We start from the raw sequence: 18,519 nt of genomic DNA on the forward strand, positions 1-18,519 counted from the left end.
GATTGGAACAATCAAGTAGTACAACCCGACCAAGACTACTTCCCCGACGAAGAAGAGTAGACGCGCCGCCAATTCCTCCGATCAAGTCAAATAGGTAAGCAAGGTAAGAGAACTACGTGGACTTTGATTCCAAAATGCAATTGAGCATTGAGGATACGTAGGCATCTCAACTTAAATTTTAAATTTAAGTTGAGCTCGAGTCCTTTTCCTTTATTTTTTTTCTCCCCTTTGTTTCGAATATGTAATTTGTAAATTGTAATCAAGACTTTAGGTCTTTTGTAATTTATAATTTTTAAGTTGTAATTTGTAAATTTTAAGTTGTAATTTATAATTTTAAAGTTGTAATTTGTAATTTTGAAATTGTAATGTGTATCAATAAAATTGCATTTGTACATCGTTTTACTCTAATTTTATTTATGCAAATATATTTACATTTTTTACTTGAATTTCAAATTTACAATTAAAAAAAAAATCGAACCGCCGAACCGGACGAACCGGCCCGGAACCGGATTTGCACGGCGGTTCCGGCGGTTCACGGTTCACGAACCGGAACCGCCGAACCTTGGCCGGGCCGGTTCAGGTTCATCCAAATCTTGAACCGGAACCGGCGGTTCCGAACCGTGAACCGCTGGTTCCCGAACCGTGGTGACGTCTAATCCTTGGCATAATTGGGTTTTGAGTTGCTATGACTCCACGACCGATTGGCGAACCAAAAAGATTGATTGCTGAGGCTGAGGCCACAGAATCATTCCCTTCAGACTGTCGACTTCTGCTATTAATAAATCGGTGTATCACTCGCTGTATGCGTCGTCTGTCATGCAAAGTGAATGCCCCAGACCCAGAGGCAGGCGAAGTGGTTTGAAGATGCCCAACTGAATATCTTGGTGATTGAGAGTGTCCACTTACTTGACTCAATGGGGTGTCAGGTACGTATGCCTCATTGAGATCGAAAGTTTCACGGACAGCATAACCAGGTGATGAGCCAACTGATAAATTGTTAATTGGTACATGATCAGGAGTAGAATTCAGACCTTGGGCATTTGAGGCTGTTGGCCTACAGACATCACAGTACCAATTTCCATCAGGTACTTCAGGCCCGAGACCAACACAGTAAGTATGTGCAGGTGAGTCGCAGAGGTCGCAAAGCAGCACAAACACATCATCCCCACCGTGTAAACACTCGGTACAAAGAACATTTTCGTATGGATCAAGATAGCCCCTAAGCTCCTCCTCAGATGGCTGATAAACCTGACAATGTTTATTAAGAATGAGATAAGTAGAGCATCTAGGAGATAGAAAGAAGATATTGTTTGTTGATCATTTAAATTTATAAAATGGTTATCCTGATACCTGATCACGCTCAGGAACTGGAAAAACTGCATCCCTTAGATCATGCCCACCATCCGTTCGTGCAGTTCTACTGATGGTTGTGAACCTTTGCTTGCAGAGAGGGCACCGAGATTCAACTTTCGACCACTCCATGATGCAAGCAAAACAAAAGTAGTGACTGCAACAATTTAAAATTCCTTTGACTGTTCTTTTACCCTCTTCAGATAAACAAATCCCACAAACTTGCTTCCCGATCTCAATGTTCAAATCCACCACCTTTTGTTTACCCTTCCTTCCTAGGCACTTTCCCTTTAAAGGCCCTAACTTTTCCTCTTCCATCATTTTCAAAGAACCAGAGCTTCTTAGATTAGTTTTCAACCTTTTACAGAACCGAGTACCTTCTTTAATCTGCTCTCTCTCTTCTTCTGATATCGTGTATTCATAATCAGATGATTCTGAGCTCACAAAATCAGAGTCAAAATTCACAGTTACAGTTGCTTTCTTCCTCCTGCCCCAAACCCACTTCTTTATTGTTTTCCTTTTTTTTGAAGCATGTTTTTCATCTTTAAATTCCTTTGAAAGCTTAGACCTATTTTTTGGCCTTAAAACTCGTTTTCTTACTGGCTTCCTACTGTTACTTTTCAAAACCTCACCTGGAGTACGTTCCTCATCATCAGAGTCATCTGAACCTTGTTTCTCCAATCGGACTTTGTTTCAAGTCTTGCGTTTGTAACCAACCTTGCCTCCCCTAGCCATCTGTTCAGGCACCCCCTGATAAATGATAGTATGATTCAAAATTGAAACATATAACATCGCATTTACCAAAATAAACTTAATTGGGGTATTAACATCCAGAACCCACACTTCATATCTTTCTCTTATAAGCTAACACATACATATCCAAATTTCAGCGATTAAGGTTTATACACGAAAGCAATAAATCAGTTAATCAAACAGAAAGATCACTGTTTTACCAATTCCCAGTCCATGAATTTACATCATATTACTAAATTAAACAATCCAGAAGATCGACCCCATTTAATTTCTACAATAACTCAACAAAATAGGCGAATCAAATCACAACAATATCAAATTAAGTCCCAAACTATTATAAGCAATCGAGTTCACCAAAGCGCGAACAGTCCTTCGACCTAACCAAACCGATCTGATTCATCTCGAATTTGATAAATCCCCAAAAAAAAAACCTAGAACACATCGAATCAGAAAATCCTCACCCTTCAGTAATTTGTTCGAATTACAATCGAAAAACAATCATAATCAATAAGCAGAAACGATTTTATAAAAAAAAATGTGTTGACAACGTAACCCAATCTTCGATATGAATTACACTGAATAGACAGAGAGAAAAATAATTTACCGATAATTCCGAATAAAATCTCGAGCTAGTCCTTCTTTCTCAGGAAAAATAAGATAACGAATCAAGCAATAGGAGAAGATAAAGTAATATAAATGGTAACAGTCAGGCAATTTACAAGTTGAAGAGAGAGAAAGGAAGGGTAGCACTACCAGCGTCGAGAGAGAATGCTGAAAGAAGCAAAAACTAATTTGTACACACAGCTGCTGCTCCCTCTCTCTCATCGCACTTATATAGGGATTTGGATCCTCTACGGTGCTCAGCACTGCTGTGCACCTAATAAAATAATTTTTTAATAATAAAAAAAAATTATTTTTTTAATGTGTTGTGAGGTGCACAGCAGTGCTGTGCACCGTAGAGGATCCAAATCCATGCAAAATAGTTAAAAGGAAATTCAATCAAATTACGAAAGCGAGGACTGTAAAACCTTAATTCATTTCATATAAGAACAGAATAAAACTCGTTAGGTTTTACTGAATGCGGTAAATAATCATGACAGCCAATCTAATTGTGGATTATAAAATTTTTGAAATACGGAGTATGTATAAAATTTGTAAAATTGGTGAGATTGTATATATATGAATAATATATGATGATAATGAGTGAATAATACTTTCTCATATTAATACTGGTTATAAGATGTGTTTTTTATTGGATAAAAATTGAGATCGTTTTTTTAAAAAAAATATCTATATTACAAAAGTTCATCCTTGAAGGATAAAAATATATGATGATAAAAATTGAGATCGTTTTTAAATAAAAATATCTATATTAATAATCTTAGGAAATGCTTGAATGTTAAATAAAATTATAATAAAATAAAATATGAAGTAAATCAAATAGAATTTATTTTTTATTAAATTAGTCATAGTGGTGGAATATAAATAATCATAAAATACAATATATTATTGGTATTGTGAAAGCCACGCAAAATACATTGTCATAAATCGAATTTACCTTCTTCTCTTGGAATTCATTACTTTTCAAAAAAGTTTATCTTTTTGAGAAGGTAAATGAGAAATGTGTCTTCTCAATTTACCTTTCCTCCTTAGAGATATTCTCAGTTCGGACTTATCTAGGGCACGGTTGAGAATGGTGTTGCATGCAACTATAGTTGTAGGCATAGATCACCTACGTAGGTCACAATTTTTTTAATTTATTTTTATTTTATAAATATTACTCAATAATTTTAAAAGTATATGAAATTGTATATAATAAAATAAATGATGAATTAAAATTTGAATGATGAGACTATTAACAGTATTATATGGTTGACCTAATTTGTGGTCCGATTGGAAGTTTGGGATCTTGCTTGAAAAATTGATATTGCGAGTAAGTTTAGCCTATTTGTGAGGAAACTGATATTTCTACTTATTTGGGAATTCAACCCAATTTTAAGCATGGGTGTGTACGTGACTGTGTGTGATTTTTTATGAATACGAAATTTAAAAGATCATGTCACGACACACTATGGACTCAAATTTACAACCTTTAATCTCAAGTATAACTACTCTCTCAGTAAGCCAACATATGCATACAAAGTGTATATTTTGATTAGGGATGTCAATCGGGCCAACCCGTTCGGATTCGGGCTAACCCGTTCGGATTGTCGGGCCATTCGGGTACGGGCTATTCGGGTTATGATTTTTTCGGGTTATAAAAGTTCGACCCTAACCCTAACCCTTCGGGTTTCGGGCTAACCCACCGGGTTATTCGGGCCAATGCGTATTTTTAATTCTTTTAATATTTTTAAAAAAATAATACGTACTTTAAATTTTCTTTAATTATATACATATTAATTAATCATTCAATGAAATATGTATTTTTAATTTTCTTTAATATTTTAAAAAAAGATTAAGTTATTTAAATTTAAATAACTTATTCATTACATAATTATTTACAAAATATCTATCAATAGTATGTTTATGTTTATGTATTTAAAACATAAATCAACCCTTTGTTTCAAGATTCAAACATAAATCAATTAGTAGAAAATTAAATAAAATTTTCATAACGTGAGAGGTGCATCGTAGATGTAACAAAAATATTTTGAATTGTTAAAAAGTGAATTATCAAGATGCTAGCTAATTGGAGTAACTCTAAATTTTCTTGAATTATGATTGGTCAAATTTAATTTATTCCAGCTGTAAATAAGTCAAATAATAATTTATCTTTGTTTTAAGAATCATCAAAGTACGTATAATTCAATGACGAAGCGGCGTCAAAACACTTTGCACTATTATATTGGAAATATACTAAAAGAAAGCTTTTATATACGAGTATTTATGAATCCATGAACCACATAGTGATTTTTTTCGTGATCTTTTATAGTCGGTTGACGTATTTGGATTTTGCATGGTTTTAGAGGGTTGTCTTGGATGATTTTGATTATATTTCTATATTTTGGTATGTTTACATGTTTGTTGAAAAATGATAGAAAATGGATTAGAAAATGTACACAAAATATGTGGATGTGCAGCAACCTTGTTTGAGTCAATGTTTCTCGCGATTTTGAAGTCTGATAAACCTTTAATACATATCATTCTCTTCGTCTTCGAAAGAGCTTCGCGTGGATATATTGCACACCTCAATTGGAGCTTTGTAGAGAAAGTTATGACCGTTACAAAAACTGCTCGTTGTGCAGAAGCCTTCAACCCGACGGGCCGACCCGTAACCCGATCGGGTCAGCCCGCATAACCCGACAACCCGAACGGGTCAGCCCGAATGGCCCGATTTTAAATTCGGGCTGCGAAATTACAACCATAACCCTGTATTTTTATCGGGTTATTCGGGCCGGCCCGCGGGTTCGGGTTACATTGACATCCCTAATTTTGATTAGGCCTGCAAATTCGGGTATCCAAACCTAAAAATTCGGGTACCCGAACTCGAAATCTCAAAAATATCATATCCAATACCCGACCTATATGTGATTTCGGGTACCCTAATACCCTATGCGGGTACCCAAACCTAACTTATCGGGTATCCATAAACTCGAAATTATTATATTTTAAGTTTATTCTATTTATATAAAGGAAAATGATTTATAGACATAATGACAATGCCTTAATAGGGCTAAGTAGTAATTTTAATCATGATTTCATTTCTTATTAAATTATTTTTTTGTAAATGTACATTGTTGTCTCTATAACCGTTTCTCTCTTCTAATTAAGATGAATTAGATTTTCTATCCCTATAATTATGGCATACACCTAATACTTTCTTAATTAATTAATTAGTTACAACAAAATTTCTATTTGATAATTTTATTGGTTAAAAGTTGATTGTGATTCACTTAAAATTCGCAAATGTTGATAAATTAAATTGATTAATTTTTGGTTTAGTATTATTAATAAAATCAATACTAATATTATAAAATATAAAATACAAAATAATCAAACATTTAATAACAAGTTAATTGAAGATATACCATGCAAAATAAAATAAATTAATAAAGTCATTGATGAATTTTTTTATCAAATTAACTAATTAGTCCGGGATATATCTTTCAAAATAACTCTTATCATATTTAAATTTTATAAATAGTTTATTTTCTCTTTTCTTTAAAGAGGAGTATTAGAGTACTTTGTTCAATTACTTCAGTATGAGACAAATTAAAATTTGATTAATGACTTTAGTTAGATTGAGTTTACGATTTTGATTTAAATTTTTTACTTTCTCAAAGTTCAATTTCTATAGTCTTTTTAGAGCATTACGGTCGAATTTTGATAAAAAAAAAATATCGCATATTTTTAACTCTTTTATATAATATTTTAAATGTGGTTAACATTTTGTCTTTTATGCTGTAAAAATGTTAGAGTTCTTAGGTCAATTCTTAATATTACGAAACAAATTAAAATTTGTTACATGGTATATTAATACTGACTGAGTTTATGTATTTGTTTTTAAGAATTTCATAATTTGATTTTAGCTATTCATATTTTTAAATTCTATTTTCTTTTAATTCTTATTTTATAGAATATTGCAATTGAATATATCTTTTAATCCAAGAACAAAAATATTAATTTTTGGAGTAATTTTTATATGATGATGAAGTGCAGTTTAATTGGTAACACACTTCCATCCAATAGGTCAAAGGGTTTGAGTCATCACATGATAGATGCACAACGACTATTGATCTTTCAAAAGCAATAATTTCCATTGATCATAACAATAATTTTTATTCAAAAAAATAAATGGAGTAATTTTTATTCAAAATAATGATATTTTATATTAACATAGTAATTTTTATTAGTAAGAAGAATAACTTTTATTAGTAAAAACATTAACTTTTACTCAGAAGAATTATTATTTTAATCATATATAATAACTTTAATTTATAAAAGTAATTGAGTAACTTTTATAAATAAAATACTAGTAAATTATTTTTTTAAGAGCAATCATTTTTAATTTTATATTTTAAAAATCATATGACCTCTTTCTCGTATAAAATATATGTGTTTTAAAAATTATTATTTAATTAATAAATTTTATACTATTAAGTAAGTATGAAATAAAAAAATCAAATTATCCTACCATTTCATAAAATTATAATCAAGACTTTAAATACTCTAATTAAAACTATGGATACATTAAATACTAGCTAATTTAATTTTCATAATCTAAGCTATTTTTTTAAAACTAACATTAGGTATATAAGTCAAAATATAGATTATACTTATGGCAAAGTGATATAGGGGCATTATTGCATAGAGACATATGTACTACTACTATTTATTGAAATTATTGACTATTTATGAAAGTATAACTTCAATTTTAATACTTTAGCTTTCCCAAGGTTATGATTCTATGATCATATATATATAATAGACATTAGACAAATAGACACTACTTAATTTTAAAATAAAAATATTTTTGGCATAAATTGAAACTCAAAAGAGATAGAAATAAATTTTTAAGATTTTAAACTAACATGTAAATAAAATGGAGAAAGCATAAATATATATTGAAAATATAACAAGTAAGAACATAAATAATGCAACATGATGTTTAAATAAAGCATAACACAAATAAAAGAATAAAGTACTAGATAAGTATAACAATAAACGTCACACTAATCCTAAATCAGGTTGCATTATACTAAAAGCATTCATAAATCTAAATATGATTAAATAAATTTATTATACGGGGTTGTAGACCCTATACTAAATAAAAATATTTATCACAAATACATAATTAATTGGGTATTAGTCAGGTACCCTAATACCGATTTCGGGTACCCTAAACCTGAAAAATCCTAACATTAACTGCCCAAACACGTACCCGAACCCATAATTTCGGGTTTCGGGTACCCAAAACCCACCAGGTAATGGGTCGGGATCGGGTATACCCGAAACCCGAGAACTAAATGTGCACCCCTAATTTAGTAATTTTGATTACATATTACGTTTAGTTGTTATTTGAGTAACTTAATTTTGATCAAATTGGTAATATAAGCCAAAAATTGCAACAAAAGACGCAAATTAGTAGCTAATTAAATAATTTGAAGAATTGACTAAAATAGAGATAGTGATTTTGTTACTATATATACGCCTAAACCATTATGTCTGATTATTTAATTTTTCGTGTTTATTGTGTTATTGAGCCTTGGAGTGAACCTTTATGTGCAACTTATGTTTAACTTTTTTTTAGAGGGAACATTTTTGTAGTTCATGAATTTTGTCAAAGTATCATTTTAGATCAGTGAACTTTGAAAATATCATTTGAGATCCATCAACTATGAGTTAATATCAATCGAAATACTTTTTTACTATTTTTAAATTTTTTCGGATAAAAACCCTCAATACCTTGAAGGATGTATATTTTTACTAAACTTATCACATACTCATATTTTTTATAAATATCTTTACTATATATTTTTGACGAATTTTCTAAAAATAATTTGACCTTTAATATTATCACTTAATTATGTGACATGCAAGAAAAGTTAATTCTTCAACTTTTTATAATTAAATAATTATTCAAGTATCATCTGTTGTTTGTGACATTAATTTTACGAGTATTCATGCCTCAAAATTATTTAGTTATAAAAAGTTGAAGAATGATATTAACTCATAGTTGACAGACACCTCAAATGATATTTTTAAAGTTCACGGCTTAAAATGATACTTTCACAAAGTTCATGGATCAAAAAAGATGATCCCTCTTTTAAAAAGAGACTATACAGTTTTCAATTAACTCATAAATAAGATGTTACAACGAGTCTAAATAATAGCCTCTAATTCTTTACGAAAATAAAACAATATTTTTGTGTAAAAATTGAAATACGTTGCTTGGTAAACTATTTAAGCAAGATAAAATATGCTAACTAGTTATTTTTACTCTGACAAAGTCGGAAATTAAAATAATTTTTAAAACTAAGGGTGATTTACACAAATGTCCCTCTAGAGGTGGTTCGATTTTATGAATTCGGTAAACATTTTTTGACTTCTGGGCCCTATCCAGTAGTCGTATACCAATAATCCAATCAAATTATGCACAGCCTTGATTGCAGATTCAATTATTATCCATATATAATATACAAATAATTTGAGTAAAGTAATTTATTTGTTTAGTGATAATTTATCCTTCTAATAATACACAAACAATTTAGATGTATTCAAATAAATTCAATTCATATAGATGTATTATTATATGGATCTTTACCATTTTCAGATGTTTGCCGTTAAAATAGCCCATTTCGCTCGAATTAAAAATTTTCACTTATAATTCTCTACATTTATTAAAATTCGTGACAAATCACAATAAAAATATTTTTCTACATTAATTTTCACTTATATTTCTCTACATTTATTAAAATTCGTGACGAATCACAATAAAACATTTAATCTCGACGGGGACATAACATAGTCAGAATACTTTCCTTTACAATTATTTACCAATTTAGTCTGTTTATTTATAATAAATATTACACATTTCATCTTACCACAAATGAGTCACTTTCCTTTTTAAATGTTCCACCATAAATAAATCATTTTTTTTAACAAAAATTAACACAGTACATTTCTTCTTTCTTAATTTGTTCCCATTTACTTTATTTCTTTATCCTATTTTGCTTATTTTCTCTATCATACTTTAAAGTTTAATCTATTCATTTAACTCTTTAACTATCAATTTCTTAAATCTCATTACCAGCTTATGACGGGAACGGAGGGAGTATGTGTTTATATAGAAACCCTTTGGTCATGTTTGGTTGCCAGGATTCTGCATGGGAAAGTAATCTGATTCCTTAAATTTTAAATTCCTGTGTTTGTTTCCGTTTTTAATCAAACTGGGAAAGTAATCAAAATCCTGAAACAAAGAAAGTTAGTACAACTTTTCAGGATTCTGAATCCTAACTTTTCTTAGGTATTCTTTTTCCCAGTTTTAGGATTCTTACATATTTAATGCAATACAGTACAATTTATCATCATCATCATCATCATCATCATCATCATCATCATCATCATCGTCGTCGTTATTATTTATTACAGTGTTTTAAAAATAATTTAAAAGTATAAACCATACTTAATTTCAGGATAATAAATAACTATAATTCAAATTATCATAAATATAACTATATTATTAATATTTATTTTTATTTTTATTATCATAATAATAATTTATTAAATAATTAAATATAATTATAATTATATAATAATAAAATAATTATTAATTTATAAATTAGTAATTAACAATAAAATTGTAGTGAAATTTTAAATTATAAAATTTATTCAATTAAAAATTAAGTAAATATAATGATAATAATAATAATAATAATCTTATTTATTATTATATTATTATATATTATGATGTATAATCCATATTTAAACTATCCATCGTAATAATAAATAAAATAATATAATTATTATCATTTGTAATTAATAATTTATTAAATAATATGTATTATTATTTTTTATAAATAAAAATGATAAGTATATTTTTAGTTTAGTGTTTAAATCAAATATATACTTTCAAATTTTGATATTTTCCAAACACGGGAAAGTAAAGTTATTAGAAATCATATTCCCGAGATTCATTTTCCTTGTCAACTTTACTTTCCCGCTCAAACACATGAATGCTAAAAAAGAGATTCTTATTCATTATGTTTCAAGGGCAAAAGAATCCCCAAATTACTAAAGCCATTAAAAACAGGATCCAGTTAATACTGAATGAATGGAGAAGTAATAAAAATAATCAGGTAAAGAGTAGCACTTGGGAATTCGAAGCATTTGACATTCACAACCAACACTCTGCATATGTACCGAACTTCCTAGTGGACGAGGGTTATTTGTACTCCTCAAGGTGGCGATCCACGATGCTCGAAACACAGTCGAGGAAGGTACCTTCACTCGATCCGGGGAGGACAGAATCAAGAGCTTCTTCCACAATCTCTTCAATGACAGAGATCTTCCTCAATGTTTCTCTGCACATCATGTTGCCTATGTCAAACGGGGTGAGCCCTTTTTCCGCGCCTTTCTTCAGAAGCATAGTGGAGATGCGTAGTACACGAGCACATTCATTCGGTAGCTCCCATCCATAGAACTTGAGCAAGGCAATGTCCTTCTCTGCATCCATCGACCTTATATATTCAAGGGTGTCCATTCCAAAAGGCTGGCAAGCTTGAGGCCAGTACAGCCAGTCAAACGTGCAATCTTGAAACTACAATGATGAAAGAAAGAGATCAGAATGTGTGATTGATAGGATTGAATGACAAACTAATCAGTTTTGCATTTATCAAAGAATGACAAACTAATCAGTTTTGCATTTATCAAAGAATGACAAACTAAATCAGTTTTGCATTTATAAACATACCATGATGAAATGAAACTCTCTCAATAAAAGTGCTAGTACATATTTCAGACACAAACATGCCGTGGTTATGAAGTTTTGCTGTGTACCATTACAGTTTACCCCATAAGACCCAACCAGATTAAAAGCATGAGACACAAAATTATGAAATTTTAACAGAATCACAATATACATTATTATACAACATATAGCATGAATCTGTGGTTGATGAAAACAAGTCACAGTAATATATAAAAATGGTATACAAAGGTAGATGAGACTTACAGAGTATGGCAAGCAATATCCATGATCAATCGGGATGAGCACAGTTTGACCATCTTCACCTTTGCTTACTAATATATTTCCAGCATGCCTATCTGCATTGGCCATCCTCATATCCAACACTGCAATCTTTTGAACTTCCTCTACCGGGAATGCACCTGGCCCCATGTCTTCACAACTTCCATTGTTCTCCATGAACATTTGCAGCGAACCAGTCTTGACAGAAACGCCACCAGGATGATTAAAACCTTCGTGCAGGCATTTCACATATACAGTAGGCGGAACACCAGCGAAGCCCCTAATCTCACCAGAGAAAGAACGGTTACCACTCTTTGGATGATCAAGTAAAAACACAGCACACTCCCTTAGTGCCCCCTCCCCAACTCTTGTTCCCTTCTTCAGCCCTTCTCCATCCTCCGATAAGGGTAGCCCTCGAGGGTTATTCTCAGCCAAAGGCTCCTCGTCTGCTGGCTTAAAAACAGATAGATATTTAGTACCTGATGGATCAAGCATAAAATATGCACCTCCTGTGCCCTCCACAGACCTGATTGGATAACTACCTTGTTCCAATCCTTTCCTAGTAGAATCTATCATTTGGTTAATCTCAAGAGGCAACTCAGTCTTCGGGTTGATAATTACAGGCTCCAATACAGATACTCTTTCAGGGGCCTTCCTTGGCACATAATGATTGGCCTTACGTTCACTAACCACATCATTCTGCTGTGGTGCAACAATAGACAACTCAAAGTTCTTCCCCACTGGAGACCCCCTAATTTTAGCAGATTTCCTTACAAACAAATGTATCACAGCATCTGTATCATCCTTAGAGATGTCATTTATCAACCTCTGATCCTCAATCGGCTTGCCATTCAGCAACACCTCATGATCCTCAATGAGCTCCGATTCTCTTTCCGCAATCTGACGCTTGACATAGCCAACATCCCGGCACTTTTCCACCTGAAACTCGAACTCTTTCCCACAACAAGTCCTCACTTTAATAACCTGAAGGTCCTTGAGGCGGAGGAGCAAATGCACAACATTTCCATCACTTAAACCATAGTCCCGCACGAGGGATTTGCTTCGAGCCAATTCTTTACCACCACAGACCAACTTTTGGTTCCTGCGGGAAATCCCTTTACAGGACTGAATTCGGACCTTCACAGATTCAATCGAATCGGACTCCAAAACCCGTATTGGGACCTTGGAGCCTGGCATTGCCACAAATAGCAAAATCGACTCTTGACTATGTGCAGGAGGTAAAAATGTCATACTCTCCTCAAGAACTGGGACAATGGAAACCAATCCTGCTGAAGACATTTTTCTGTATTCTTCTGAAGCTCACCTCAGAATCTCCAAACCCTACAAGAAACTACACTACCAAACCTTTAAGAATAAAATAATTAATAATTCATCATACACATGGCGTTCACCTTCACACAAAAAACTAAACCCAAATGCAGGAACCTAAAACTACCCCGAATTCCAGAAACACCACACAAACCCTAATAGGATTCGTGATTGGCCATTCAATCAAAGCATGCAAATTGAAGAACAGAAAAGCTAAAAAATAAAACTTTTCAGAATCGAAGCTTGAGAAATCGAATCAAAACAGCGCCTCTGATTTCACCGAATAAAAATTGCAGCAGAAAAGGGGGTTTTTTGCCGGAGAGCAAGAGCCGAGGTAATCGGCGCCCTCAAAAGAGATGATGATTAAATCGGCAAGAAATTAGAGTGATAACAACGGGCTTCGCGGTGATTGAATGGAGAATAGGTACAGAGGAGAATTGAGAATTTTCTTTCCTTTTTTCGGTGCGTGTAGTGAGAGAAATTTTGTTTGGGTGGAGAAGAAGAAAGAGAACGCTGTTTTAGCTTGAATTCTTAGCGTTGAATTTCACTTCACGATTAATATAGCGCCGTTATCCATTTTCCCGTTATCCATTTTCATAAACTTAATTATTTTACGTTGTTTTTTACTAATTGGTACACGTTTCATTTTTAACATTGGTTTGAAACTTTAAGATATTATAATAATTGATACGAAATTATAGTTTTTATAACCAAATTTTCTGAAAATAAGATAAGGAAAACTATAATTAATAATTACCTATCACGAGTGGCAGTATAGATAAATTTTGTACATATAGTTAAATAAACTATAACAGTATAAACTTTGTTATTGGTCAAGTGAGAATAATTCACTCTTAATTAGAAGGTGTTTGATATATATTCATATCATTCTTTCATTTTTAAATTTGTATAATTATCAATGGGATTAATCAGCGGGGGGAAAAGGTTAGTGGATGTGATGTGGCAAAACAATCAAAATATTTTAATTAATTTATAAAAGAAACTATCCGTTTTCTTTCTGTTACAGAATATTCAAAAAATTATAGTACTACAGTACCATTTTGGATATCAACGGATTGATAGCAATCTTATTTTGTTACACTGACCAAATAATGAAGAATTGAAGGGAGGAGGTAGAGAGTGTTATCTCAATATAATATAATATACACCTTTAGTCCCCAAAGGTTGGGTCAATTTGACACAAGACATATTTTAAGAAATTATTTAACTTTATATTAAATGGAGTGTATAGTGGAATAAGGTTCCACGTTAAGGAGATTGAAGGTGTATTTCATGTATATTTTTGGTAAGATTCTAAATAGGACAAATTTTATGGGACGGACGAAAATGGTAACATGAGACAAACTTTGGGGGACAGAGGGAGTAGTCGAATTATAACATACGATCAGACTACTGTAACTGATCATTCAGGCTGAAAATGCTTAATACAAACCACAAATTTTAATTAAGCACATTTCCACTTATATCGTTCCTGAATTAAATTTGTTTGATGACGTGTTTGATACTAGTATGAAATTAGTGCCACGACCGCACTTTCTAAGGATAGAAAGCCGGTTGATCGCGACTAGGGGAGGATGAAAGAAGCGGGGAAGAAAGGGGAAAACTGTGGCACAACTGAAACTTGAACCGAAATAACTCAAATAATATATATCAGAGTGCACGATACAAAGAGCGCAAACTCGACTTTTACATTGCAGCGGAAGAGTCAAGAGCAGATAACGTCGTGTATGGAGACACGTCGCATCCGAGCACTATTCTATCGAAGAATCTTCATCGTCTATGCTCAACACCGCCCGCCGTCATCACTGCTCAACCTGCACATTTTTAAAACATATGCAGGGCTGAGTACTTGATGTACTCAGTGGACACGTGCCGATATATATTTTACTGAAAAACTAATTTTGTCAAGCCACTCTTTGAGTGAACTCGAGGTTTTGGGAAAAGGTCCGAGAACACTAAAACATTTTCCTTTTTTTTTTCTTTTTCAAAAGCGATCTGTCAATCTATTTTCCTAGAACATATGCAGTATCTGACTAACTCCTGGTGAACAGATGCCCACTAACCTCCTAGTACACAGAATTCACGAAACTCCTGGTGAACCGGAATGTATGGGCTTATCCCACTTACAAACCCGAATTCACTAACTCCTGGTGAAACGGAATGTATGGGCTCATCCCACTTATAAACCCGAATTCACAAAACTGAACTCCTGGTCTAGTAGGGACATCGCCTTGCTAGCCAATCAGATAGCCATTGTTCAAAACAAAACATGGCTTGACATAACCTTTGCAACTTTATTTTCCTCGTAAACATATTTGGAACAAACTCATTTTTATCGGTCAAAGCCGAACTCAAATCTTTCAATACTTCATTTTCCTCGTAAACATATTTGGAACAAACTCATTTCTATCGGTCAAAGCCGAACTCAAAACTTCAACAAAAGCTACACTTCATAAGCACTCGTAGAGCAACACATAACATCATATAATAACACCAAGCAAATAGCATTAAATAGCAAACTTGCACTTAACATCGTATCTTAAATAGAAGCACACAAAAAAAATACTTCTCATAAAACTGTACTTTTAACAGAAAGCCCACAAAATACTTTTCATAAAAACTGTAAACATACTTTAAACTGAAAGCTCACTAAAAATATCTTAGTTCGAAAGCCCACATAAAAACACTTTAGTTCGAAAGCCCACATAAAACACTTTAGTTCGAAAGCCCACATAAAAACACTAGTTCGAAAGCCCACATAAAAACACTTTAGTTCGAAAGCCCACATAAAAACACTAGTTCGAAAGCCCACATAAAAACACTTTAGTTCGAAATCCCACATAAAAACACTTTAGTTCGAAAGCCCACCTCGTTCGCTTAAAACTCCTTAACTTGAATTTTCCTGACTCCACCCTTAACTTGCGGAGATAGCATTTTAAACTTTAATTAGAATTAGAATGCATGCCCCTAATTAATCATAGCCCAAGAACTTAATTAGAATTCCGGCTCAAAACTAAATTAATTTCAGCCCAAGCTCCCTCGTAAATTAATTCCATCCGACCCAACTGATCTTCTCCCTTTTTGGTTTATTTTGGCCTAAGGATCAATTATTTCAGCCCAACAAATAATTCTCTGCCCAACTGCCCCTCTCATTTTCTAAGAACTCGGCCTAAATAAATTATACGAAAGCAGCCCAACTGTCAAATCTTCTCAGCCCAAGCATACACCATTTCCGGCCCAATATAAATTCCTCAAATTACTCCTCAAGGCCCAACTTCTGTAAATACTTAGGGTGGCCCAAATAAAGATACTGTATATGGGAGCAGCCCAATATTAATCCAACTATTTTATTTCTCACCTCCCTCTCTATTAAGAATCAGTCCTCAACAAAATTAAAACATCAACTATCCCTTCTCTCTCGCTCTCTGCGTGAATTCGCAGAATGGGATTTAAATCCCAAACTTCTCTCTTTTCCTTCAAACAAAGCTCCCAAATCAGAAACCTTAATCCATGTCTCTCTTCTATCTCTCTTCTTCACTCTCGGTGGTGCACGCCTATTGCCTGTAGCCGTCGCTGTTCTACTCCTATCTCTCAAATCACTTTTCACTTTCTCTTCCCTAATTGTAGAAAATAGGGAAAACCCCCAAATCGGTCTTCTTTCTCAATTCTAGTTCTAATTAGAGAGAAGCAGCGTCTACCAAATCGGTCTTCTTTCTCAATTCTAGTTCTAATTAGAGAGAAGCAGCGTCTACCTTCTTCTCTCTACACTTGCTGCCAATTGCTTCCCCTCTCACCGCCTGCCTCCTCTGGCGAAACGCTCACCGCCGCCGCTGCCAGACACGGCGGGAGCTCCTGACCGAGCTGCTGCTGCTCGATGGTAAACGGACAACCTCTCAGCCTAAGCTAAGTTCATTCACTCACTTTCATTACTTAGCATTCTACAGAGTTCTTAGGCTGTGGCTATGTGCTATTAGGATCCTTGAATGATAGGTGATCAAAACTGAAAAGGGCTTGTCTATTGTTTTTGTGTTGGGATTTTTGTGGTTTTGCTACTGAATTTGGGCATAAAGGCAGCTTATTGTGCTCTTGTTCCATTTATGTGCTAAAGCTCTAAGAATTGCTACTTTCATGGGGTTTCTATAGCAATGATTCTATGTTCTTTGAGTCTAGCATGATGTCTAACAAAAGCAGAGGGTGTGCTAGTGTTTTACCTTTGCTTGGGTGATTCTCTTGGCTGTCGGACTGCCCTCTCGGTCTTCACCACTCCTTCCTCCCTTGCTGCACTTCTTGTGTACTGTGAATATAGAGAGGTGTGAGGAAGGAGATGGTGGTGGGGCTGGTATTTATAGCCAAAACTCCTTGGCATTTTGTGTTTGATTTGGGTTAAAGATTCTCTCTTCTTTTTGATTTTGGGCTTAAAGCTTCACTACTAAATTGGTGTAAGGCATTGGAGAGCTCCAATTTCTATTTTAAGCTAACAACTAACCTCTCTTTTTGAGCTTTGTGACTGAGCCCCTTTTGCTTAATTGGTGTAACATTTGGGGCTGTTCTTAGGCTGGATTCTCGGCCTTGGTGTTGGGAAGGAGTATCTGACCCATGTTCCTTTTGAGCATGTTCAATGAGCTCATTTTACTATGCTCATTTGTCTTAGCTTCCATTTTGGTGTAAGATGTGAATGTGACAAAATGGCTGCCTCTCTGCCCAAGGAGATAGACTCTCGGCTGTACAATTCAGCCTGCTTCCTCTCCATGCTTATTCGAGCTTGCCCTTCCCTACCACTTTTCTATGAGATCATCTTCTAACCCCACTTTGTGTTAACTTTGCAGGTTTAGGGGGCTGCCCCTTTTTGGAGTTTTGGTGGAGGTAGAAATCGAGAAAGATAAAGTAAGAGAAGAGAAGTGATTTACTACATCACTCACTTTGTCTTATTGCTAAGTTTAGCAATTGTTTAAGCATTAGGTTGGGAATAGCTCTTGACCAAGTCTTAATTAAGCCTCTAGCTTGATGTTGGTTCCTTTCAAAGCTTAGAGTAGGATTAGTTGTTATTTTGTTCTCATTGTAGCAAGGGTCCAAGAAATGTATCACTCTCTTGTATTTTCTATTTTTCCAACAATTGTAATTTCAAAACTTAAATTTCCTTGCACTTTAATTTCCAATCGTCTCTTCATCCTAAATTTTTTTATACTCCAAAATTCGTGCACGAAAACTCGGGGTGTTACAATTAGATATTTGGATTTAGAAATAAAGCATTTCATTTTGAATTTACTACGACTTGATATCACAAAAATATTTGAATTAGATTGTACAAAACAGAGTAATAATAATATATTGCACTAATATAAAACGCATGCACCTCGTTTAGAGCCCGCTCTCCCTTC

At 33.4% G+C, this 18,519-nt stretch overlaps 2 protein-coding genes and 1 long non-coding RNA gene across 6 annotated transcripts; 1 reads left to right on the forward strand and 2 right to left on the reverse strand.

The window, feature by feature from the left end:
- Positions 1 to 533: 533 nt before the first annotated feature.
- Positions 534 to 2,947, reverse strand: LOC121800331. 4 transcript variants are annotated; one of them, XM_042199913.1, is made up of 3 exons: positions 2,857 to 2,947; positions 1,351 to 2,100; positions 534 to 1,248 (listed from the first exon to the last, which is right to left on the reverse strand). In XM_042199913.1, the coding sequence occupies exons 2-3, from the start codon at positions 1,669 to 1,671 to the stop codon at positions 583 to 585; spliced, it is 987 nt and encodes a 328-aa protein (XP_042055847.1). In that variant the 5' UTR covers positions 1,672 to 2,100; positions 2,857 to 2,947; the 3' UTR covers positions 534 to 582. The 4 variants fall into 4 exon arrangements, with proteins under 4 accessions (XP_042055847.1, XP_042055859.1, XP_042055851.1 ...); XM_042199925.1 differs by having other exon boundaries at positions 1,351 to 2,085; positions 2,857 to 2,933; XM_042199917.1 differs by having other exon boundaries at positions 1,351 to 2,085; positions 2,708 to 2,903.
- Positions 2,948 to 10,779: 7,832 nt separating this feature from the next.
- On the reverse strand, positions 10,780 to 13,658 carry LOC121751645 (phosphatidylinositol 4-kinase gamma 4-like). The gene is made up of 2 exons (XM_042146448.1): positions 11,777 to 13,658; positions 10,780 to 11,362 (listed from the first exon to the last, which is right to left on the reverse strand). Exons 1-2 carry the CDS (start codon positions 13,088 to 13,090, stop codon positions 10,988 to 10,990), a joined length of 1,689 nt encoding a protein of 562 aa, XP_042002382.1. The 5' UTR covers positions 13,091 to 13,658; the 3' UTR covers positions 10,780 to 10,987.
- Positions 13,659 to 16,010: 2,352 nt separating this feature from the next.
- On the forward strand, positions 16,011 to 18,315 carry LOC121751657. The gene is made up of 2 exons (XR_006040140.1): positions 16,011 to 17,018; positions 17,968 to 18,315. It is a non-coding gene; the product is annotated as an uncharacterized LOC121751657 (long non-coding RNA).
- The last annotated feature ends 204 nt before the right edge of the window (positions 18,316 to 18,519 follow it).

Source organism: Salvia splendens, chromosome 1 (assembly GCF_004379255.2).
Source record: "Salvia splendens isolate huo1 chromosome 1, SspV2, whole genome shotgun sequence".
NCBI lineage: Eukaryota > Viridiplantae > Streptophyta > Magnoliopsida > Lamiales > Lamiaceae > Salvia > Salvia splendens.